Source organism: Lemur catta, chromosome 15 (assembly GCF_020740605.2).
Source record: "Lemur catta isolate mLemCat1 chromosome 15, mLemCat1.pri, whole genome shotgun sequence".
Taxonomy (NCBI): Eukaryota; Metazoa; Chordata; class Mammalia; order Primates; family Lemuridae; genus Lemur; species Lemur catta.
Genome location: NC_059142.1, coordinates 40,932,514 through 40,957,755, shown reverse-complemented (window position 1 = coordinate 40,957,755; position 25,242 = coordinate 40,932,514). Strand labels below are relative to the sequence as shown.

The 25,242-nt window shown below is 35.6% G+C and overlaps 1 protein-coding gene across 2 annotated transcripts in view; it reads left to right on the top strand.

Moving 5' to 3' along the window:
- The window catches only part of GPATCH8 (G-patch domain containing 8), a 94,362-nt gene that overhangs the window by 12,421 nt on the left and 56,699 nt on the right, over nt 1–25,242 (top strand). Inside the window, exons 2-3 of one of the 2 annotated variants that reach the window (XM_045526740.1) lie at nt 8,858–8,932; nt 17,539–17,611. In XM_045526740.1, the coding sequence (XP_045382696.1) occupies nt 8,858–8,932; nt 17,539–17,611 (148 nt within the window). Of the gene's footprint in view, nt 1–8,857; nt 8,933–17,538; nt 17,612–25,242 lie in introns of those variants that run through there. The other variant, XM_045526741.1, reaches the window with a different exon arrangement.

The window sequence follows — 25,242 nt, the reverse complement described above, 5'->3', positions numbered from 1 at the left end:
GGCATATACCACCACACCTGGCTAATTATTTAGTTGTTTTTTTTTTTTGTAGAGATAGGGCCTCACTATGTTGCCCAGGCTGGCCTCAAGCAGTCCTCCCACCTTGGCCTCCCAAAGTGCTGGGATTACAGATGTGAGCCACCCTGCCCAGCCTTAAAAGAAATTATCTTAAATTTTAACAGTTATAGAAAGAGGGAGGAGAATAAGATCAACTCTTACGGAATTTCAGTTTTGTGTTTTGCTGTTTGAGATTATGGGCTGTTAATTGTGATCTTTAAGAGTTGTCCTGATAATCCAGCTCTAATTTCTCCCTGCTAATTACCATATAGTTAATCACATAAAGGGTACATCTGTGGGATTATGTGGATGCCAAAGTCAGCACTGGTTAGCAAATAAGATTCCACTTATCTGGATAAATTTAGTGCAATCCCTGTCTCTATTTATACTTAAATGATCACCACAGCTAAATTTGTAATAGAGAAGTTTCCACATTTGTCCTGTGTTTGGAAGCAGAATCCTTGACCTGTAAGGAACTAGAGTACTTTGTATTTTAATAACATTCAGGGTAGGTCAGCCAGGTTGTATTCATTTGCAATTAGACTTGTCACAAATTGGAGCTTTTTTTTTGAGAGAGGAGGCAGTTGAAGGAAAATCAGATGGGTGTATGTGTATATGTGTGTACATTTAAAAATCTTTAACACATTTTTTGTAGAAAAGTGAAATTGCTTCTAGTCTGATCCTTTTGAACTTAAATTTTTGATCAGTATAAATGAAAAGCTATATTTCAACTCTGAAAGCAGATACTATTGAGAAAGGAAGAGTTGATGTAGATAATAGAATAAATGTAGTAGTCATTGAGACTAAATTTTAGGAATGCTCTAACATAGGATCTGTGAATTTTTACTAGGATGACCATGTGTTTTGGTTTATGCATTTTGTCCTGGAATAATTACTGTTAGCACCCCTTTTTACTCTCAAACTGCACTGGTTTTTATGGTACATTATATGATTAGCTTTAAAGGGCTTTGAGAGATCTAAGTGAGATTTTCAAAGCAAGGTAAAGCAGCGGCAAAAACTTCTTTTCAAATCCTGTTGAGGCCTTCAGATATTCAGATGCTGTTGGGAAAATAGGCTAAGAGACGTGAAAAGTTTCAGGAGTTTTGCAGGGCTTTGCCTTGAAGGAATCTTTGGACATGTTAGTTCACAGAATAGAAACTGCTTCCAACAAAGACAGGCATTGTCAGAGCCTGTCTGCACAGCAACATTTCTTCTTTGCTGCCAGCCATCGCCTTGAGCTTTTTTGCAAGGCAAAAAGCTCGGTTTGGGTCCCTGGTAGAGAAGCTGATTAAAATGCCTGCCCAGCAGATAATTTGTAGCTGAAACTATCCTAAACTTCAAGGCTATTCCTGCTTCACTACTGACTACATGTCTCTGTGTTTAGAAGAAATAGATTAGAGTAGTACACAGACTCAGTGTTCTCATTTTATACATTTTATCTTTAATTTGTATGCTCAGCTAGGTCTGTTTCTAACTTAGGGCTTAACATGCTTATCCTAGAAAAATTTTGTAACCATCTATTCTTATAGACAGAATTAGGTAAGGTTCCCCTGGAAACCTCAAAGAATGAGCTGTACACATAGTTCTTTAACAAAAGATAGCTATTTGCTGTAACAGTAAATACTGATGTGGGATTTCACTGGGGGCCTCACAGCTCACAGGAACGCTGGAAGACCCCTGACTCCCCCATCAATTTAAACTGCACTTTTCCTCCATCTCAATTATTTCTATATCTATATTATTTTTCTATTTCTATTATTTCCAAATCACAATCCTGCCTTGGGGCCTGTTTTGATGGGAAAGTGTCATGCTGTTTTTAGAAAGAATTATCCTAATAAGTCTAAGTTCATCAGAATGACTTAAAAAATTTTTTGGGGGGGGATGGGGAGTCAAGAAATAAAATATTCATTATTACCAACACATCATCATCATCATTTCTGCTACTGTAGTTGTGAGCTAGGGGTTTGAAATCACGTTTTCCTTCTTCCTCCTCTTCCTTTTGCTTTTCCAGTATAACAAAAGAGACAAAAGGGATTCAGAGTGGAAAGTAAACCACTTAGTTACCCTTCTCAAAGACAACCACTATTTCCAATTGATGGAGGGAGGAGTTTCTTTCATAGATGCATTATCCATATACAAGCATTCTCTACTTTTACCTTCCCACAGAGGGTAGCATGCCAGCACATTTTCCAGCAGTTTGATTTTTTTTCCTCCCCTCCTCTCCCCTTCCGTCTTTCTCTTTGACAGGGTCTTTCTCTGTTGCCTGGGCTAGAATGCAGTGGTGGTGTCATTATAGCTCACTGCAATCTCAAACTCTTGAGCTAAATTTTTCTATTTTCAGTAGAGAACAGGTCTCGCTCTTGCTCAGCCAGTCTCCAACTCCTGGCCTCAAGCAATCCTCTAGCCTCGGCCTCCCAGACTGCTAGGATTACAGGCGTGAGCCACTTCACCTGGCCCTTTTTTCCTCTTAATAAAATGTCCTGAAGATTATTCATAACTAGAAAGAAGTTTGTGTTTTAATTTTAGATTTATAGAATAGTTGCAAAAACAGTAGAGAGAATTCCACTCACCCATCTTCCCTTACTGCAATATCCATACCATAACAACAATACAATTATGAAAACTAGGAAATTAACTCTGGTACAGAGTTTATTAACTAAACCACACACCTTATTTGAATTTTACCTGTTTTTCCAATAATGTCTTTTTTTGTTGTGGGATTCCATCTAAGATTCCACATTGATTGCATGGTTATTTCTCCTTTGTCTCCTCTAGTCTGTAATAGTTCCTCAGTCTTTCCTTGTCTTTTATAACTAGAAGATTGACTACTTCTGCTTTCTTTTTTAAAAAGTTTTTATTTTATCTATTAATGTTATTTTTAGACCACGGGGTCTTGCTATGTTACCCAGATTGGTCTCAAACTGCTGGCCTCAAGAAGTCCTCCCATCTCAGCCTCCCAAGTAGCTGAGACTACAGGTGTGAGCAACTTTGCCGGGATAATTCTGCTTTCTATAGAGAATATTGTTTCAGAATTATGGAGATAAGGTTATTCTTTTTTTTAAGTCTTTCAGTCTTGTATAGTATACTACAATGGTGGTAATATGGGACTAAGAATGAGAAACCTTTGTTAATTTGTGAGTTAATCTCTGTATCAGTTTTCTTTTCTTTTTTTCCTTCTGAAGACAAGGTCTCGCTCTGCCGCCTAGGCTGGAGTGCAGTGGCTTGATCATAGCTCACTGTAACCTCCAACTCCTGGACTCAAGCGATCCTCCTGTCTCAGCCTCCGGAGTATCTGGGACTTGTGTGCGCCACCACACCTGGCTAATTTTTCTATTTTTTTGTAGAGACAGGGTTTTGCTATCTTGCCGAGGCTGGTCTTGCACTCTTGGCCTCAAGTGATCCTCCAGTCTCAGCCTCCCAAGGTGCTAGGATTATAGGCGTGAGCCACTGCTCCTGGCTAAAATGCATAGTTAAAAACAACACAAATGTAAATGTGGATATTGTTAAAAGTTCAGGCTACGTTGTTAAAAGTAAAAAATGAAAGCCCACCTTTCTCCATTTCATTTCTTGGAGAGCTAACCATTGTTAATCAATTTGTTACTTTAAAGTTTTGTAGTAAAGTTTGAAAGCAGACATGCTGTTTGGAAGAAATGCTTTAGAGATGTTGAACATGGGTTTATTCTAATTATTAACTTTTGTGTTGTTTACTTTTAAAAAATATATAGATTTTAATTTTAGGTTCACAACAAAGTTGACCTGAAAATACAGAGTGTTCCCCCCTTCAGAGGCACAGCCTTCCCCACCGTCAACATCCTGTGCATTTGTTATGATCCATTTGTTACAGTACATGAACCAACATTGACATATCATTATCAGCCAGAGTCTACAGTTTATATTGGGGTTCACTCTTGGTGTCATAGTTCTGTCGGTTTTGACAAATGTATAATGACATTTATCTACCACTATAGTATCATAGAGAATAGTTTCACTGTCCTAAAATCCCCTGTACTTCACCTGTTCATCCCTTCTTCCTCTCAGATCCCTGGCAACCACTGATTGTTTCACTGTTTCAGTAGTTTTGCCTTTTTTCAGAATGTCATACATATATTTGGAATCATAGTATATATGTAGCCTTTTCAGATTGTCATCTTTCGCTTAGTAATATGTATCCAAGTTTCCTCCATGTCTTTTCATGGCTTGATGGCTCATTTCATTTTAGTGCTGAGTAATATTCCATTGACTGAATGTATCACAGTTTATCCATTCAGCTACTGAAGAACATCTTGGTTGCTGCCAAGTTTTGGCAGTTATGAACATATAAAGCTGTTACAAACATCTGCAGGTTTTTTTGTAGACATAAGTTTTCGACTCCTTTGGGTAAATACTAAAGAGTATGATTGCTGGATTGTATGGTAAAAATGTTTAGTTTTGTAAGAAACTGCCAGACTGTCTTGTCTTCTCATTCTCTTGACAGTATCTTTTGCAGAGCATAAGTTTTAAATTTTAATGAAGTCCAGCTTATCAATTCTTTCTTTCTTGGATTGTGCCTTTGGTATCTAAGTGTCATTACCAAACCCAAAATCACCTAGTTTTTTTGTTTACTTTTACTTGGTTTTTATGTCATTGTGTTGAGGCTACATTCATTTTGGGGCTAGATAGAAAATGTTTTATGCTTCACTACCAAAGACTACTGCTGTTGTGGTTAACATTTTGCTTTTGAAGGAGTTGATAGTCTTAATGTTTTTGTGTTAAATTTAAAACAATCAATTAGCCTTTTTCTATAGGGTAAATTTAATTTAATTCAGCTTAAATCTACAAATTTGTGGAATTTTAGACCAAGAAATGACATAAAAGAATGCCTAGTTCAAGTTCTTCACTTTATAAATGAAGGCAGAATGAAAAATATGATGTGATTTGCTTGAGATCATACAGTGAGTTACTAATAAAAACAGGACTTAGAACGGGTGATAACCAGTTTAAGGAACTGAGATGACAAATGTATTGAATGAAAATTACTTCTTTTGAATTATAGGTGTTTATTTCTTTGTGATTTGGTGTTGTTTCCTAATTTTTAAAAGGGTATGTTTTAAGTCAGTGAAAAGTATAAACAGCTTTTACATTTTTCAAATGTTGCAGCTAATTGGTTTATTTATTAGGACAAATCAAACAGATACATAAATGTTGGGAAGCAATCTCTCAATTCACAAAGTTCATTATTATTTGTACCTTTTTTTTTTTTTTTTTTTTTTTTTTGAGACAGGGTCTCACTCTGTCACCCAGGCTGTAGTGCAGCAGTTCAATCATAGCTTACTATATAATCTTGAACTCCTTGGCTCAAGCAGTCCTCCGGCCTCAGCCTCCCTGATAGGCTAGGACTGCAGGCATGAGTCACCATGCCTAGCTTATTTGTGGAATATTTCTTTATAGGCTTTTAAAAGTCTGCTGCCATCACTAAAATCAGATACTTAAGGGTTTTTTTTGTTTGTTTTTATTTTTTGGTTTTTTGGTTTTTGTTTTTTCCGAGACAGAGGTCTTGCTCTGTCGCCCATGCTAGAGTGCAGTGGCATCATCATACCTCACTGCAACCTCAAACTTCTGGGCTCAAGTGATCCTCTTGCCTCAGCCTCTGGAATAGCTGGGATCTTAAGCGTTCATCACCACACCCAATTAATTTTTCTGTTTTTTGTAGAAACGGGGCTTTGCTATGTTGCCCAAGCTGGTCTTACACTCCTGGCCTCAAGTGTTTCTCCTGCCTTGGCCTCCTGAAATGCTGGGATTACAGGCATGAGCCACTGTGCCTGACCTGTTTTAACCACTTAAAAGTATACAGTTCAAGTCATTAATGGTGGCATGATGCCTATAGTCTCAGGATGAGGCAGGAGGATCACTTGAGCCCAGGAGTTTGAGGCCAGCCTGGTCAACATAGTGAACCCCTCTCTTTTTTTTATAGTGTACAGTTCAATGGCATTAAGTACATTAACAATATTGTACGACCACCACCACCACCCATCTATTAGGTCATTAAATATGAAATGTCCAATTTCGAATCAAAAGTTTAGTTTATTACATCTCAAACAAGAAGCAGTACAATTAAAGAATAATCAAACTATCAAACTATTGACACAGTTTTGCCATCTTAATGGTAGCTTGTTTATGCCAGCAGTGAAGAAACCTGGAGAGCAAGTGGTGATGAAATTGCAAAAGGCGTTTTCCACAGCTTGTTGAGAATTGAATATTTTTCTTGCAAGAAGTGATCCAAAGCCTGGAGGAATTGGTAGTCAGCTAGTGCAAGGTCTGTTGAATATGGTGGATGACAGAGAGTTTCCAAGTCCAGCCTCTGTAGTTTGAGCAGCATTGTTTGTGCACCATGTGGTCCAGCATTGTCTTGCAAGAGAATTGGCATGTCTCTATTGCCCAATCTCAGCCGCTTTATCACAAGCATCTTCATCATTTCATCCAGCTGGTTGTAACAGACATCTGTAATCGCTTGAGCAGGTTTCACGAAGCTGTAGTGGGTACACCGGCCAAACACTATTAGCTTTGTTTGATGAATGTTTGGTTTTAGCTGTGTTTCGGCACTTCATTTTTTATCTAACCATTGTGCTGAACACTTGCGATTGTCAAAAAGCATCCGCTTTTCATCACACGTAACAATACGTTTTAGAAATGGTTCGCCTTTATGTCAGCAAGGAAAGGCAAGCTTTGAGATGGTTTCTCTTCTGAGGCTCATTTAATTCATGTGGAACCCATCTATCCATCATCTTTACCTTGCTGATTTGTTTCAAATGGTCCAATGTTGTTGGAATAGTAATGTCAAACCTTGCTTCTAATTCATGCGTAGGTTGAGATGGATTCTCTTCCACTACAACTTTAAGATCATCGTTATCCACCTTGGTGTCAGGTCTCCTACGTGGCTCATTTTCAAGATTAAAATCACCAGAACGAAACTTCTCAAACCATCAACGTACCATGCGTTCATTAGCCACATCCTTCTCAAACACTTCGTTGATATTTCCAGCTGTCTGCACTGCATTGGTTCCACATTGGAACTCATATTTGAAAATAACACCAAGTTTTTACTTATTCATGGTCACAAAAATTGCTCTAAAAAATTTTGAAAGATAATCACAAGCTAAACAGTGAGTGCATTTGAAAGACTGAGGATGTACCTTCATAATAAAAATAAAACAAGAAGTGTCAAAGTGAAATGTCAGAGATACCAACTGTCAAACTTAGTACTTAAGGAAATTGGACATTTCGTACTCAATAACCTAATAGTTCCAGAAATACTTCATCACCAGCACACAATTTTAGTACCTAGTTGTCCTCTTATGTTTAACCACCATATTAAGTTATTAGGTTTCCAAAGGTAGACAAGACTCAGTTCTTGTCCTTAAGGACTTCATAGTCTGGTGAGGGAGACCTAATATTTATGATACAATATGGCAAATTATGTTAGTGCTCTCCATCAAGTTTTATTTATTCAACTAGAATTTTAATTTTACTTGAAAAAGCAAAGTAACTTTGTTAGGTTTATCAAATTGTCATTTCATTCCATACACTGAATTAATTTAGGCTAGACGGAAAGACTAAAATCTTTACTATTTTGACTTAGGTCAATTCAAGACCCACAAGTCTTCATGCCCTCTACTTTATAACAACAACAGAACCAGAAAATTGATATTTTGATTTAAAGTCACATTATGACCTATTCCTTCCTAATAAAGCAGGGAGATATGAGAAAACCATGATTAGAGAGAACTTCCTAGTTGTCTGTACCTATCATTTGGATTTTTTTGTTTTGTTTTTTGTTTTGGAGACAGAGTCTCACTCTGTCACTCCGGGTAGAGTGCAGTGGTGTCATCGTACCTCACTACAACCTCCAACTCCTGTGCTCCAGTAATCCTCCTGCCTCAACCTCCAGAGTAGCTGGGACTACAGGCATGAACCACCACCTGGCTAATTTTTCTATTTTTAATAGAGACGGGGTCTTGCTTTTGCTCAGGCTGGTCCTGAACTCTTGAGCTCAAGGAATGCTTGTGCCTCAGCCTCTCAGAGTGCTAGGATTACAGGCGTGAGACAGTGTGAATGGCATGCACCTATCATTTGTCAAACTGTTTTGACATATTTGAGTTACAGTGAGAGCTTGCTTGATTATGACCAAATATTGTATTGTACAGGCATGTTTATCTTGCTTGGTAGGACATCTTGAAGAATAGTTGCATTTGGAAACTGTGTTGGGAGGTGGTTTTTTAATTCCTTGAAAACCTGAGTGGTAGCAATTGATCATTTTAAGTTGAATGTTTTAGCAGTTTTAGTTAAAAGTAATATTATCAACTGAACAGTATTATAGATTTTATTTGCATTCTTCTATTATGACTTATTTTCCTTAGTATTAAAAATTCAATACATCCTCTTGCAAGCCTTTAAAAAAATTCGGTACAATATTGTTTATGAAAGTAAAACAGCATGGCCCTTTGTTTTTAAGATTCTGCAGTATTCCTAGTGTAGTCAGTCTGAGAAGAAATTGGTATCCCAAATGGTTGATACTGTCTTAGTTTACAATTTCAACACTTGTCAGGGGAAGAAGTTCAGATTACTAGTCCTACCCTTCTAATAAGTTGTTCTTACAGATTTTTAAAAAGTTTGAATTTGCCTGAAGGTTTGATTGTCTACTGAAGAAGAATAATTGTAGAGTCTCCTTTTAGGTTTAAAAAAAGGTTAAAAATACCCGCTAGTTTGGTTAGGCTATTAATAATTTTACTGTTTTTGAAAAATAACTGTAGTTGTCTTTTTTCAGGGTAATCACTTTGATCAATATGAAGAAGGACACTTGGAAATTGAACAAGCATCACTTGACAAGCCCATAGAATCGGTAAGATGATCAGTGCTTAATTTTGGGTCTTAGCCAGTTAGTTAGGTAGTGTTCGTGTGACACTTGATGTGAATGAAGTTAAATTTATTAGTAACTGATAGTACAATTTAGAGCTATTTTCTTGCATGCCCTACAGTAATCAAATATAGTTTTGGATATAATCTAATATTTTATATGTTGGGCAGTCAGTCCAAGAATAATCTAGAAACAAATTAGAATTTTTATAGAAAAATATCTTTTTGGCCCATATCGATATTCTGTTAAAGATAGCAAGTTTAATGTTTTTGTAATTGAATAAAGGAGTGAAATGTATTTTGATCCTTTAATAGGTTCACCTTTCCTGGGCAGTATACTTATATATGAAATGTTCCTTTAGAAACAGTTAAGGAATAATATGTTTTATTTACCAGACTCTTGTGAAACATGGTAAACTTGGTCTCTGTAGCTTAACAAATGTCTGGTTTTTGTCAAAAGTTGGTTATTTCTATCTTTTCACACTGCTTAGTTTTAGACATTAATGATATCAAGCAGTAGAACAAAGAGATTTATTTACCTGGCTCTTAATTTTTAAAAATCTTCTTAATTTTTGAACATTATTTTCATTTTGAAAAAATGCATTATTTTAAAATAACACAATCCATTGTTAAAATGTCTAAACTTGTCATTGTCAGCATTTAATATTTGTGATTGTGTACATATTTTATAAGGGTTTCAGTTGAGTTATTGATAAAACTTGAATGGGGGAAAAAGTCAAAGAGGGAATCTTAATCTTTGTAACAGTCTAGTCCCCCCTCCCCCTTTAAGAAACACTATTTTTTTTTCTTCCTAAGGAAAATAAGAAGGCAATTTAGAGAGCATAGATATTTTAACTTTAGCTTTTGTTTTCAAAACTGTAACATAGTAAAGGATCAACATATATTTATGTTCCTAATTAGGTTGGTGTTGTGTGTGTTTGTGTGTGTGTTTAGATGTTTATAGAAATTTACACAACTTGGGGTGTTCGACATTTTTCTTCCACAGCAGTTGGCCCATATTAGCTAAGCAGCCATGATCTGGTTTGTATTGCACGGTCTGCCTTTTTTTAATTTCTTCTCTAGGGTTTCTTTCTCCCCCACCTCCCCTTCTTATTTCTGTCCTTCTGGTCCAGTGAACACTGCATATAGTACTTTCTGTCTTAATGTGCTGGCATGATGCTAGACTTAGGCATGGCAGTACTTGATGACGCATGTGATAATGCTGCAGAGGGAGAATTCACATTTAATGTTTCGCTGAATGTCCAGTTTTGTGTTTTGACATAAGGAGAAAATGCCACGCCCACTTTGCTAGTTAAAAATCACTGAAGTTTGTGCCTTGTTCCATATTATCTTGTGGATTATCACAAGGCAGAATTTTGTAATGAAATCTGTAGGCTAGATCAGTATCTTGTACTTGAAAAATAATTTAAATTTTCTACTTTAAATATTTTTTTGGGTGGTCGGAGTTTAAGAACAGAACTGTCAGAAGCAAGGCCCCAGTACCATATTGTGCCAGGTGCATGGTTAGTTAATATTCTTATATAAGCTATCTATAGTTTTGTGGGTATGCTGACTTGACAGTAGCAGGAAATTTAGACTAAGTTTGCAGCCTAGTATTCATCATTACTATACTCAACAAAGATTTTTAAAAACCACTAAATTAAATATTTAACATTTTTAAAGCCTTCTTTTAGGGTTACTTTGAAAGATTTTCGGAAAACTCATTCCTGTGGCACATGAGGATAATGCTATTTTACCTCTCACAGTGTCCAGGATTTTTTCCATCACGTATCGTAGAAAGAACACTATCAGAAATAGTCTGATTGAGTAAAATCATTGTTGAGTAATCTCAATGAGTAGGAGTAGAATTGATATATGCCTTACTCGTTAAGTTGTATGTCTTTTCCATTTAAAATAGCAAATGGTATAGTACTCAGACTGGATATTTAATTTTCTTATAAGTGAAGGTATGCTCAGAAATGTATATTATATTAATAAATTATACTTCTAATTAAAATTTACTCCTGAAACAAATAAATATATGCATTATTTGTGATGTGGTAGTTTAGGTAGTAGTAGGAGGAACTTCATAGCCTACATTGTATTAGATGGAAGTAGAACACACAAGATAGGAGGGATCTTACTTCTGCTACCTAATCATTTGGGAATAAAATTTAAAGTTTTAAAAGAAACTCCTATAATGATTGGCATAAAAGTAGGGTAGTGTTCCCTCTCCCCCTACTGTGGCCCCCTCCAAGAAAAGAAGTCCCCTGTCACCTCAGAAATGCCCACCAAATAATAAGTAAATAATGAATTATATGGCTGGCTGGCTATATTGAGCTGTTTTGTTCTTAGGGGGAAATGGCATTGCTTTTAACACAGAAAAGAGTCTCTGCTGAATTAAAAATCTTTCTCTGCAGCAATATCTATTGAGAGGTGCTGACTGTTTTGCTACAGCATGCAACTCAAAAGTGGCTGGAAATATGCAGCTTTGGGAGTCTACAGATCATTGCAGGAGCTAAAGGTCTAGTCATTTTTTTTTTTTTAACAAAGGTAATCTGCAGCAGCTGGTAACCGTGGAAGTCTCTGCACAGGTTTGTGCCAAGAATATGCCTGTGTGAAGGGTTATTGTGAGTATAGGATTAAGGTCTTTTTGTTTTGTAGTAGGGTAAATTTGATGCAAACCAACAGAATGGGAAATGAGATACAAAGATGCAATAATGTATTATGTTTTTAGTGAACTTCTAAAGCCTAGATTTGTTAGTGAGATGATACAGGTATTTCAATTTCAGTAGGCAATTGTTGAAAACACATCAAAATCCATCATTTGTAAAGTATTTAATAATATGTGTTTTAAAGTTTTATTTTTCCTTCTTTATTTCAACCAACCACATATCTTTCAATAAGATTTCTGCTCAAGAATAAACCACTTTTCTAAGAAAATTATGAAAGAATTGCTAGACAACTTGATTATCTGAATTAAAGAGACTTTGGAAAGTGTTAACATTTTATCCTTATCACAAAAACTTTTCTTGAACTAGAATTTCAAAAGTAATTATTGCTTTAAGAGATTTTTAGGTCCTAGCCAATATAATTATGACCTCCACATACTTAAAGATAAAATATTTAGAAAGCTTGATCTAAAGCCATAGTCCAGGGTAGGATTCCATTATAGTTACAAGAATTGGTTGATGTTATTTATGGTCCTTCATGACCTTTATCAGAGTTAGACGATAAGAAATCAAATGAAAGAATGATTTTAAGCTACATAGAAGGCAAAATGCCTGCATCATTGACTTAAAATATGTTGTCATTTTTGCAGTTGGAAGAACAGCTACCCATCAGCCATTAGTTGGTCTTTGTTCTACCTGATTAAAATCCTGTCTTTATAGTTGTCAGGTTAACGGAACAGGTTTTAAAAATTAGTGTTTAAGTTTTCAAACTCCAGTTGCTGATGTTTAGTTTTGTCATCTAGGGATTTAGGAGTATTTGTATATTTGGGTTTTGTCATGTTTCATATCTGTTTAGATCTGTGGACTCCATTAGTTCCAAACTGTAACTCTGTAAGACTGCTGATTTGATATTTAGCAGTGACCATATGTGGACTGCACTATAAATATTGTGCTTCTTGGAGCTGAATGGTGTAGCATTACTATATGGCTTTTCTCTCTAGTCTTCATTGTGTCATCTGTAGTGAGCTATAGATTTTTTTGTTTTGGGACCTTTTACAACTTGTTGTTTGCATGGGTTCACTTAGTAGCATTTGGTTCTTGCTTACAGAGTCTTTAATACACAATCAGCAAAGCTTACAATCCACTCAAGAGACTTACATTTTTGTCACTGTTGAAAATGGGCTAAATGGTGTAAATTGAATATGGCTGTCAACTAAAAGAAAATTCGGTATGGAATTAATATTCATCCAGTCATTGACATACCTGTAGTATAGTTTTCTCTTGAGACGTGATATTTTTGTTTCCTACTATAAAAACTTGTAGTCAGTTCCATACAATAAAGTAAATTTTATCTGTGTTTTGGCAGGCTCCCATCATATAAATTGGTGGTGCTGTTGCCAAAATGGTCATTGTTACTCTGGTGGTATACAGCTTCATGGAGCAGAGAGATGTTCCTGGGAAAGTTCCTAGTTGATATTTAATTAATAAATAAAAATGTTGAGGAATAGCTGAAACAGTTAATAATGAGGTATTTTTAATTGCTGATATTTTTAACATGTTGGTAGTTGTTTATAATATACATTTCTTGCCTTCAGAGGTCTTCCCATTTAAAAATTATATCCCTCTTTCACATTTAATAGACAGGAACAAAGGATAAAAGTGTAACATTTAAGAGCAGAAATAGGAAAAATAAATAAATAAAGGCCAGCTGAGGTAATCTAGGTGAAAAATCTTTAGATTTTCCTCTCAGCTTTGTGGTTTAATCAGAATTAGAACTTCATTTCCAGCCAAAGAACATACTACACTGCCACCATTTTGGGGTCTTGAGCAGAGAGGGTAACAAATAGATGGGAACTCTTTATGAATTATGTAGAAAATCAGCTTTTTGCTTCCCACTCTTGGTCAAAATTCAGTTGCCTTATTAATTAATTTAAAATTAGAATTTCCTCACAGTTCTTCCACGTACATTTAAATTATAAACAGCCTACCACTATCATGTATCTTTGTTAGTTATAAACCAGATTGCTTTATAAAAGAATAAAATTTCCATAAGTTGTTTTTGGTTGTGTGAGATTATAATTAGCACATTAACTGCCAGGTGAGTTGTATTTAACTCACGCTAGTTTTGAGCCCAGGGCCTAGTGAAGCATATGTAAGTCACAGATCTCTTTACCATGAGATCCTGGAGAACTATTTTTCAAGTTGCATATAACTCGCGCACATAAAACAATAAAAAAAAATTTCATTAAATTAGGACAGATTGTTTTGTTTTCCAAGTTTTTATTCTGTTTTTGTAATAAAACATCATGGCCCCAAGGAAAAAAAATTGTTTGCTAGTGTGGCAATGTGTTAAACCCCAGATTATATATTGTATTTAAAAAACAAAAGCCAAAAGATTTTTAACCACTATTATTAGTGACTGAAAGTTAACTATTTAAAAAAATTTCTTCTTTTAAAAAGGTGACTGAGTTAATATTTAAAAGAATTTCTTTTTAGTTACTATTTTAGAAGTAAATTTAGCTCTGATTGCCCTTGTTCTGTCTAAATTACCTGTGTGAGCAAAAAGTTATTTGTGCCACCTTACTGTTATAAATAGCATCCGTGGGAATAATTGGCAAAAATCACAACCCTAAATAGAATAGACGGCTTATTTTCTACAAGTGGGTGATTGAGTTCCTTGTGGTTGTGCAGTAAAAGTTTTCATCATTTCAGAGGTAGACAAGTCTGATTTGTTCTACTTTGTTATAAGTTATTTTGGTGTGTCTTACTTGTGTTACCCATCCTCCTTAAGCCTGCTGAGTTTTTGGTGAGTGTTTATAAAACCTTTTTTCTTTCTTTGATAGGAAAGGGGACCGTACTGAATACTAGCCCTTTCTGAAGAGTCAAAAAACTGCCTTTTTTTCCTCCAAAAGCAGGTAGTTTGAAATGATAGGAATGGTCCAGATTTTCTGTATTAGTCATTCATTTACTCTAGGCAGTTGGTGATGGGAAGAGATTCAGGGAGACATGTCTATTTCTGTTGCCTTTATTATAATCGAAAGGGCTTAGAGTGGCATGTTAAATATTTTAATATAGCCCCCAACATTTCAATGCCTATTCATACTTGGGAATGTGGATTTAATTAAAGAACAGTTTTAACCTAAAGTTTTCTAGAAGAGAAATGCCATTACCATTTTGTATCAATAGTTTTTTTCTGAGAAGGTGACAGCCATCCTCTTGAGTGGTTTTGTAAAAGTGGTGCTAATGTGTATAACCCTAAAGTTTTCTTTTTTTCTCCCTCTCCCTTTAACATTTGCTTTTCCTTTCACTGTTGTCAGTCACAACATGCTGCTCTTGAATCTCTCAGCTGGTCTTGACTCGTGAATTTACTTATGCTTTCACTCTTCTTTAATAAATACATTACTTGCAAGCAGTGAATTGAAAACAAGACAAAAAAAAAAAAACGACCATTAGTGATTGGACAGTTTCTTACTTTGTGTTACATTTAACTGTTCTTTTGACAGCCCAGTTTTTAAAGCCAGGTTCGTATGGAAATGCTTTCACTCCACTTGCACTGCTTTTGGAAATAGCATACTGCTTCATCTGTCTGTTTATTTTAGTGCATTCATAATATAACACAGTCAGCATAATGTCTCATCTCCACTTAGCCAAAGATAGAGTTTTCTTTAGAACAAAAAACCAAAACCAAAATGGGGTGGGAGCAACAATTTTTATCAGCATTGTTTAATACCTAAATCTTTATGCCGAGTATAGTTATAACATTAGTCTGTTAGGAGATCAAACAATAACTTAATCAACTATATGCTCTTAGAATCATTTTGCTATCCCTATCCTTTCTAGAATTACTCAGTTGTAGGAATTATGATATGAAATAAGGATTGTATGTACAGGTAAGTTTGTTTTCATAGTAGTAAAATAAGGGCCTCTTTACCTTTCCATTTTCTGCTAACATTAATTATATTGAGACTTTTAATCTTTTTTTAATAATAAAGTTATTTGTAAATAGTTAAGACATTGAATAAGGGAATGCTTTTACTGGCAGTTCAGTTGGGAGAGAAGGGACAAAGCAGTAGCAGCCGCAACAGTGTTGGATTAAGCTTTTGTGATGTCTAATAATATAGAAGTCATCACCTGGGATTACATATACCATAGTGTTTCTTATTATTTCAGTTCTTAGCAGAAGTAATTTGTAGTGAACTTTTTTGCTCTGTAACGATTATATATATATTTAAAACAATAATATGTTTTGTTTTAGAAACAAGTTTTTCATTATACTTTGCCTTTACTTTTTGTTTTTTACAAAGTGTCCTGATTTTCTCCCCAGTGATGAAATAATCACCTGCTCAGCCTGGTTTTCTAGTTTGCATGCTGTCATAAACTTGTCCTTTTTTCAAAACAACAACGGAAAAAAAACAAAGCATTGGGGAGGCTTAATAGTTAGTCTTCTAACTTCCTGTCAGAGAAAATAACAGTAAAATGATGTTTTTCCTCTGTGACATCAGAGAGCATTTTATCATTGAGTATGGAATTGGAAGACAGTTTAATATGAGAGATACTTGGGCTTTTGTTTTTTTTTGTTGTTGTTTTTTTTTTTTTTTTTTTTTTGAGACAGGGTCTTGCTCTGTTGCCTGAGCTAAAGTGCAGTGGCATCATCATAGCTCACTGCAACTTCAAATTCCTAGCCTCAAGTGACCCTCTTGCCTGAGCCTCCCAAAGTGCTAGGATAACAGGCATGGGCCAGTATCCCCAGCCTGAGATACTTGGTTTTAATGCAGAGATTTGTGGTTTTGTTAGCATAATTTTCAAATGGTGATACCAGATTATACTATAAATTACATTTTAATACATACAGAATACTTTGTGTTTAGGATTTTTCAGTGTTTTCCTTTGGATGACATTTTTTCTGTTAACAGTTAGTGGTTATTTTAGCTTTATCTTCTTGGTACTTCACAATAACTATAAAAAGCAAAGACTTGGACAAAGGGCTGCAGATGTTTTTGATACCATAATCCCTTAAACAAAAGCTGATATTTAATTGTTGTTTCTGGTGTTTTTTTCATACAATTTTCATTGAAATACCTTTTGCAGTGTCCTCCTGGGAAGATGAGACATTATGTATGTTGGTTTTTCCCTCCTACATGCACTAATGGTTCTTTACTGTTAACTTATTGCTAGGCCTGTTTCATTCTAACATCTTAGCATTTTTGTTAGACTACATGTTGAAATGCATCACTCAGTCTGTGCTTGAGCTCATTTTATTTTTCTGTTTAATCAACTTAAATTCTTGTTTTACTAACCTCACTGTTTTTTCAGTTTAATATTGGCTGCATGCTAGTTAAATATTTATATTATATATATTTATATATATAAAAAAACCAATCAAGTCTAGCCTGGATTTTGCTCTGATTGTTTTTTCATTTCTAGTGGTGGGGCAGTCTTACACTTACACCTTCCTTTGTATCATGAAAGCCTGACACATAAACAAAATAACTAAACACAATGTAGATTTTCTTTTTGGAAAAAAAAAAATCTTAAAGTGGTGCTGTTTAGGTGGTGGATATGATTGTATAAGTACCTTGATCTTATGCTTTTTAATGTTAGTTTTAAAACTTCATAAATGTATTCTACCCTTTTCCCCTTCCCTTTTTTCTCCTTTTTAAAGTGTTATGTATAAAAGTTGCCCAGCACACCATCAGAAAGGACCCTTACCCCCATATGTTCTTTCCATATAAAATACTAGCCAGCATTTCTTTTTACATTAATGTCCCTTTTATTGGGCACATTTTACCCTATTATTAGCACCTTTTTGCATGCATATTTGTAGAATTATCTCTTGCTCATCACCTGTTTAAATGTCACTAGGAAGGGAAGAATATATTATTGGAATATTTTTGGTTTGTCTCTCTGTTCTGTCTGTCAGGATAATATTGGACACCGCTTACTCCAGAAACATGGGTGGAAGCTGGGCCAGGGATTGGGAAAATCTCTTCAGGGTAAGTTTTTAAAATTTACCAAAGAAAAAGAAAGAAAGAAAACTATATTTCTGATTCAGATCTTATACCTGAGTATATTTGTTGTCTTTTTTAAAAGTGTTTGGGTTTTTCCCCCCTGCCTTTTCCTCCCTAGAATAGTCTATTTTTCCTATAGCCATAGTTTAAGTCACTGTTAAACCTCCATATTTGCCAATAATTTGCAAGAGTAAGCTGCTATGTCATTAAAACTTTCAAGTCGAACATATTGTGTGCGGCTCAACCTGTTTTAAATTTTTTTGGTGGAGGTGATAGGTGGGTGGAGTAAAAGGAGTACATAGTATCAGAATGTGCTTTCTTTGTATCATTTAGTGATGTTGTGTTGTGGCTTCAGTATTGTAAAGAGAATCATTCAACAGCAGATTTTAACTTTTCGTCCTTCTAAATTCTCCCTGAAGCTGGTGATTGCCCTGGCTCTTTTGCTCTGCAGTGAAAATTAACCCACTGGAAACATAAATGAAAGCAGAGATTTCCTAGAACTCTCTGAATAGAGAAGCCATTTCTAGGGTTCAGATCAAGCTCTGGAAAGTGTATGGCTTAAAGTTTCCATTGCATTTATTACTCCGTTTAACTGTACCAGTCATTTGGATAAAAACAAAATACTGATATTTCTGCTTCTGAGTTCTTGTTAGATGGAAACCAACCAACTACATTCACTTTTAGCTCTCTCAAATTGAAGAGATACTGTTTGTTTTTTGCAGATGTGATGTGACTGCTACTTCAGAAATGATGGGAAATCACTGTGCCTTTATATACATCTGGTCATGGAAGGGCTCATTGTTTAAGGGGATCTTTGGGGAGAGGTGTGCTACTGTTGACTAATTCTTTGAATTTTGGAAATGGATTTTCACAATTTGAATGTGGAAGTCTAATTAATTCCATTAAGTTAAGATGAACAAGCAGAAAAGACGTAAAATAGGACATTTCAATCATTAAAATTGTACTTTACTTTTAAAATTGTACTTCTGCAAATTCTGTTCCATGGTGACACACGGGAGATGCTCGATAAATATATTTTGACTGAATATTTATTGCTAAGCAGTAACCTATTCTTTGGGGGAGATAGATTTGATTACCTTTAAACTTGTTTTCCAAGTGGCACAAGGACTCTTTGCAAACAATACAAAGAATACTCTAAGAGCAATTTGTATAGCATAGACCACAGATTTTATGAGTCCAGAAAAAAGATAGGGTAACCAAGGTTGAAATAGAGATGGTTTTTTGATAGAACTTGTCCTAGTTTTTTGCATAGTTCGATTATATTGAATTGAGTGGAGATGATTGCTCAGAAGAAGGTCGTGAGACTAGATTTACTCTTCCCTCCAATTTGAAAGACCCCTTCTATTCAAGGATGCCCAGGAATATTATTGATTGTTACTCTCTTTGTTTAGCCACACAGGATGGGTGAATTTCATAAGGGCTAGCAAATCTGTTTGAATCCCAGGACTTTTCAGTTTAAGCATCAGAGACTTTAAAATACAACTAGAACTTGCAGAGAGGGAGGGGATAGGGGAGAGAGTTTTTAAGAAAGGGTAGGTAAATGGATACTCACCTACTTTGGATAATCCAAAATTGTTGTTAATTTTTGTTTTTAAGAAGAGTTTAGAGGCCGGGCGCGGTGGCTGACACCTGTAATCCTAGCACTCTGGGAGGCTGAGGTGGGTGGAACGTTTGAGCTCAGGAGTTTGAGACCAGCCTGAGCAAGAGTGAGACCCCGTCTCTACTAAAAATAGGAAGAAATTAGCTGGACAACTAAAAATATATATAGAAAAAATTAGCTGGGCATGGTGGTGCACGCCTGTAGTCCCAGCCACTTGGGAGGCTGAGGCAGAAGGATTGCTTGACCCCAGGAGTTTGAGGTTGCTGTGAGCCAGGCTGATGCCACGGCACTCTAGCCTGGGCAACAGAGTGAGACTCTGTCTAAAAAAAAAAAAAAAGAAGAAGAGTTTAGAATTTTGGTTCTCTTTAAGCTTTGAGCTTCTTGAAAAGAGAAATTAGGTTTTATTCATATTTTACCTGCCTCTCCATGGTAATGGGCATGTATATAAGCACTCAGTAGCTCAAATCTATTATTCATTTAAAACTACAAGAGAAATTTGAAGCACATTTGAAGATTTTTAAAAAAATAACAAAATTTACCTTCTTAACTATTTTTAAATGTACAGTTCAGTAGTGTTAAGTGTATTCACATTGTTGGTGTGAGGTCCCTCTGTTTTAAATGGCTATCTTTACCTTTCAAAAAGAATGGAACCTTATTCTGTTTCCAATATTAATGGTTGAGTTTGTTTTATAAATGGCTCACTATTTCTTAGTGTCAGATTCAACAGTATACAGGCATTGTACTGGTTTCTTTCATGTAGCTCTTTCTGTAATAACCCACATGATTTGACCTAGAATATAACCACAATTATGGCATATTGAGGCAATTTATGACAGATTTCTTTGACTGTACTAAACATTTGCTATAAATAACCACTGAGGAAAGTTCTGTTGATCCTAGTGTAAGTGATAATGCCTCCTTGGTATTTTATAGACCAGTCACTGCATGTAATTTCTAGGCTTACACTTTGTAAGTTCTCTGCATTTATTTGAGTTTAGGACTCTCTAACATATCTAACATGCAAGCATCTACTAAAATTTAAACCTGGTCTCTTTGGGGTTTTTTGTCAAAGTTTCAAAAATTATTTTCATTCATGCAAACCTTTTGCGAACAGTTCTAGTCCAGTGCAGGTATCTTGTCACTGGATAGATTGGGGAATAGGGCATGCTGGCTCAGAATGAAGTTATCTGTTTGTAGGATATAAAATTATACCTTGAAAACTAGGTTTATTTTTGTACTTGAACTTTTCCTCCGTGCCTCCCTTCCTCTCTTTCTTCCTTCCTTCCTTTTTTTGAGATAGGGTCTTTCTCTGTCTCCTGGGCTAGAGTGCGGTGGCATCACCATAGCTTATTGCAACCTCAAATTCCTGGGCTTGTGCGATGCCGCTGACTTTTCTCTTTTTTGTGGAGACAGGGTCTCGCTCTTGCTCAGGCTGGTCTTGAACTCCTGGGCTCAAGAGATCCTCCCACCTTGGCCTCCCAAAGTGCTTGGATTATAGGTGTGAGCCATCACGCCCAGCCAAATTTTATTATTACCTTTTGTTCTCCCTTAGTATTTATTAAATATTTCAGAAGTTTATGCAAGATGAAAAGAAAATATTTTAGAAGTTTTAAAAAAAGAACTTTTATTGTATGTGGCAGATTAATGATAGTATTAAAAAAAAAAAGGCCTGTAGTAGAAAAGATATATTGACAAGGTATCTGAAGGAAACAATATAAAGAAAGCTCTGTTGATGAGACATATTATGGACAATTGCTTATTGTAGAGGTAAAGGATGTGTTTAATTTAGAATAAAGCAACAGTGAATGATATTTGTATTTTGTGGCAGTTAGACTGGATTCGGTTCCCGAAATTGTTTTATAACCTTCTGGCAGCTTTGAAATATAATGGACTGTAGCTCAAAATCTTTATTTTGCTATGAAATAACGTTTAGTCAGTAGATGTAGCCCAGAAATGGTGCCTGAGGTTTCTTTGTTACATTGTCTAAGGGCTATTTGATGATACGGCTCCTTCTTTGGTCACAAACAAAAGTTCAGCCCCTGGGAAAAATGAATGGGTTCTGATGTTATTTCATATTTCACCCTATCTAGAAGATTCAATCAATACATTTAGACAACCCGCAAATATTTACTGACAAAACAGTATATTCTACTTATACCAGCCATTAATAGCAAAAGACATAGACAAAGTGAACAAGATATAATTCCTGATCTTCAGGTTTATTTTCCAGTCCCCCAAGTCTTGCTTTTTTAACTGAGTAGACCTTTGAAGGTTTCTTTTTTTGTTTGTTTTTGAGACAGAGTCTCGCTTTGTTGCCCAGGCTAGAGTGAGTGCCATGGCGTCAGCCTAGCCCACAGCAACCTCAAACTCCTGGACTTAAGCGATCCTACTGCCTCAGCCTCCCGAGTAGCTGGGACTACAGGCATGCACCACCATGCCCGGCTAATTTTTTCTATATATATTTTAGTTGGCCAGCTAATTTCTTTGTATTTTTAGTAGAGACGGGGTCTTGCTTTTGCTCAGGCTGGTCTCAAACTCCTGACCTCAAGCGATCCACCCACCTCTGCCTCCCAGAGTGCTAGGATTACAGGCGTGAGCCACCGCGCGCGGCCGACCTTTGAATGTTTCTTGAGGCCAGGGACCCTGTTTTACTTCTATGTATTCCTTTCATGCTTAGAATTAAGTATGTGATTGTTCTGAATATTAGTTGACAAATTGCTTCAAGCTCCTTGAGAGTAGGGATTCTCATTTGTTTTTGTGTAAAAGTAGTTGGTGTAGAGTATGAAGGCAGTGTGTTAACAACATTTAGAAATACAAGATCTGGGTTGGCTCACACCTGTAATCCTAGCACTTTGGGAGGCTGAGGCAGGAGGATCACTTGAGCCCTGGAGTTCAAGACCAGGCTGAGCAAGAAAAAGACGCCCTTCTCTACAAAAATAGAAACTTAGCCGGGTGTGGTGGCACCCACCTGTAGTCCCAGCTACTTGGGAGGCTGAGGCAGGAGGGTTGCTTGAGCCCAGGAGTTGGAGGCTGCAGTGAGCTATGATGATGCCACTGCACTCTAGCCTGGGCAATAGAGCTAGACCCTGTCTCAAAAGAAAAAAAAAAAAATCTGGATTTGAGTTGGGTGCTGCCATTTCCTTTAAGTAAAGGGGCAAGTTACTGTCACTGAATTATTTTCTTTGGCAATAAATGGGAATTATAATCTATGCCCATTTTCTCACAGAGTGGTTATGTGAGTGAAGTAAATTAATGTAAGTAAAGTTGCTTTATAAAAACTGTAAGATTAGGCCAGTGGTGGTAACATTTATGGGAGGCCAAGGTGGGAGGATCACTTGAGCCCAGGAGTTCAAGACCAGCCTGGGCAACATAGCAAGACCCCATCTCTAAAAAAAAGAATTTAAAAAATTAGCCAACATGGTGGTGCATGCAGAAGGATCCCTTGAGCCCAGGAGTTTAAGACTACAGTGAGCTATGATTGCACCACTGCATTACAGCCTGGGTGCCGCAGCCAGACCCCATCTCTTAAAAAAAAAAAAAAATTATTAGGATGAGCAATGGTAGAATTATTTTAAAAATAATTTTTGAGTAAGAAAAGCTTTTCCAAGTTTAACCCAAAACAGAAGCCATTAAGAAAAGGACAAATTTGGCTGTATTTCATCATAAACAAAGTAAAAAAAAAATATCTGTAATATCTCATAGGCTAAGGACAACTTTCCTTCATGTATTTATTTATCAGTTTGAGAAATACTTATTGCAAAGTATACAAAGTAAAGAGAAAAGATGAATGCTGTACAGAAAAGTCACGCAGATGGCCTTTAAACATAGGAAAATATTCTCAACCCTTCTCATAGTAAGAGATGTGTTTATTAAACTACAAGATAATCACTTGAATAGGAAAAAGTAAAAAAAAAAAAAAACACAAAATTAGCCTGGTCAGATTATGGGAAAACAGGTAGTTATAACAATGAGAATATAAATTGGTAAAACCACTACAGAGAATAATTTGGATGAAAATTAAAATGCATGTATCCTTGAATCCAGCAATTCTATTTCTAATTATCTAGCCTAAACTTATTCTTGTAATGCACAAAATAATGTATAATTGAAGGTATTCATTATATCACTGTTTGTAACAACAAAAGATTGGAAACAGTCCACCGTGTGTCATTGATTCTAAGATACTTTTCTTGTATTTTAATAAAGCTAAAATCAGATGCATCTTATCAGTGGTATTATAATTTTATAATTGGCAGCTTTTTAAATTTCTTTCTTAGTGACACATAAAATAATGTGTTTTATGGTTAATGGCATTTTAGGTTTGAAGAAATAGAATACTAAAATGGTATAAAGGGGAACTATGCAGCTTTAAAAGGACTGAAGTAGTTTGGAATATACTCAATATGCACAGAACAATTTCTAACATATTAAGTGAAAAAACAAGGTGCAGAACAGTGTGTAAACTACCATCTGTGTTAAATGGTAATAAATCTATAGATATATATGCACCTCCTACTTAAAATCAGTATTTTGTTCCTGAAAATCAGACTTTCTGTGTGAAAACCTTGCCTGGGAACCTGTTTCCCATTATTTTAAATGGATTGTATGTCAAGTCCAGTTTTTGACTAGTTTTCAAAACAACTGACATAGAAAGCCACCTATGGGTAAAATTTTTTAAAAATTTAGGATATAAAATACTTAAGCCTTTCTTCCTGATTAATAAGTAATTAATATGGTTATTAACACAGTTGCTTTTTGTGCAATAATGTGTACATCCCTTTTGTTGATACAGAAGTAGCTTTTTCAAAGTTCTATATTAGTTTTATTTGGAATGTATCTCCAGATTTCTCACTCATCTTTTCAAGAACGTTGTGTTAAGTTTTTGAGATTGAAACATTAAAATTTTACTATATAAAATCATTGGCTGAAAATGTGTTGAGTCCAGCCTGAGCAAGAGCGAGATGCTGTCTCTACTAAAAAAATAGAAAGAAATTTTCTGGCCAACTAAAATATATATAGAAAAAATTAGCCGGGCATGGTGGCTCATGCCTGTAGTCTGAGCTACCCGGGAGGCTGAGGCAGTAGGATCGCTGAAGCCCAGGAGTTTGAGGTTGCTGTGAGCTAGGCTGACGCCACGGCACTCACTCTAGCCTGGGCAACAAAGCGAGACTCTGTCTCAAAAAAAAAACAAAAAAAGAAAAAAAACAAAAAATGTGTTGAGAGAGATGAACATCCTTTATAGTTCTGGTATTAAAACTAAGACATTCTACTGTGAAACATTAAGAGTACATTCTGTAGGTATACAGGTGTACCTGTATATTTATATTTGTATTTGCTTGACCATGCAGAGAATAATCTTTGTAAAGATGAATCTCTGAAGGGAAACTGAGTTGCTTTTTAATGTATTTTTTTGAGTTTGATATTATGTACTTGTATTACTATTCAAAAAATGTAGAAAATAATTGTTTTGGAAAATACCTAGAATAGGCAGAATCAAAGCAGAGTGGTGTTAGGGGTATTTCTTTGGTTTTATGTATGTATACCCCCTTCTCACCACAGGACATAAATGGTGAATTTAATAGGGTAAGGCCTCCATTGGATAGTGTTTTTACTATATTTCATGACTAAAGGAAAACTAGACTTGGAATTCAGTACAGTAGAGCAGAAATATATAATGTTACAATTCAGACTTTATTTTAAAATCAGAATGTTGGTCTTTAAAACTTCACTAACTTCTTAAGAAAAACCATTCTTTGGTTGAGGAAAAAACAGCTTCCCCTTAATATTATAGTGACATAGATATATTTTTATAGATAGGGTCTTTGCAAAAGCTAAGTTGTCCTTCCACCTAATTTTCCCTTTGAAATTTATGTTTTCCTTTGGAAAAAGGAAATAACATTGAGTACACATGATATGCCAAATATTGATCTAGAATCTAGATGTTTTACATTGTCCCATTTAATAAAATAGGTATTAGTGTGCCCATTTTATAAAG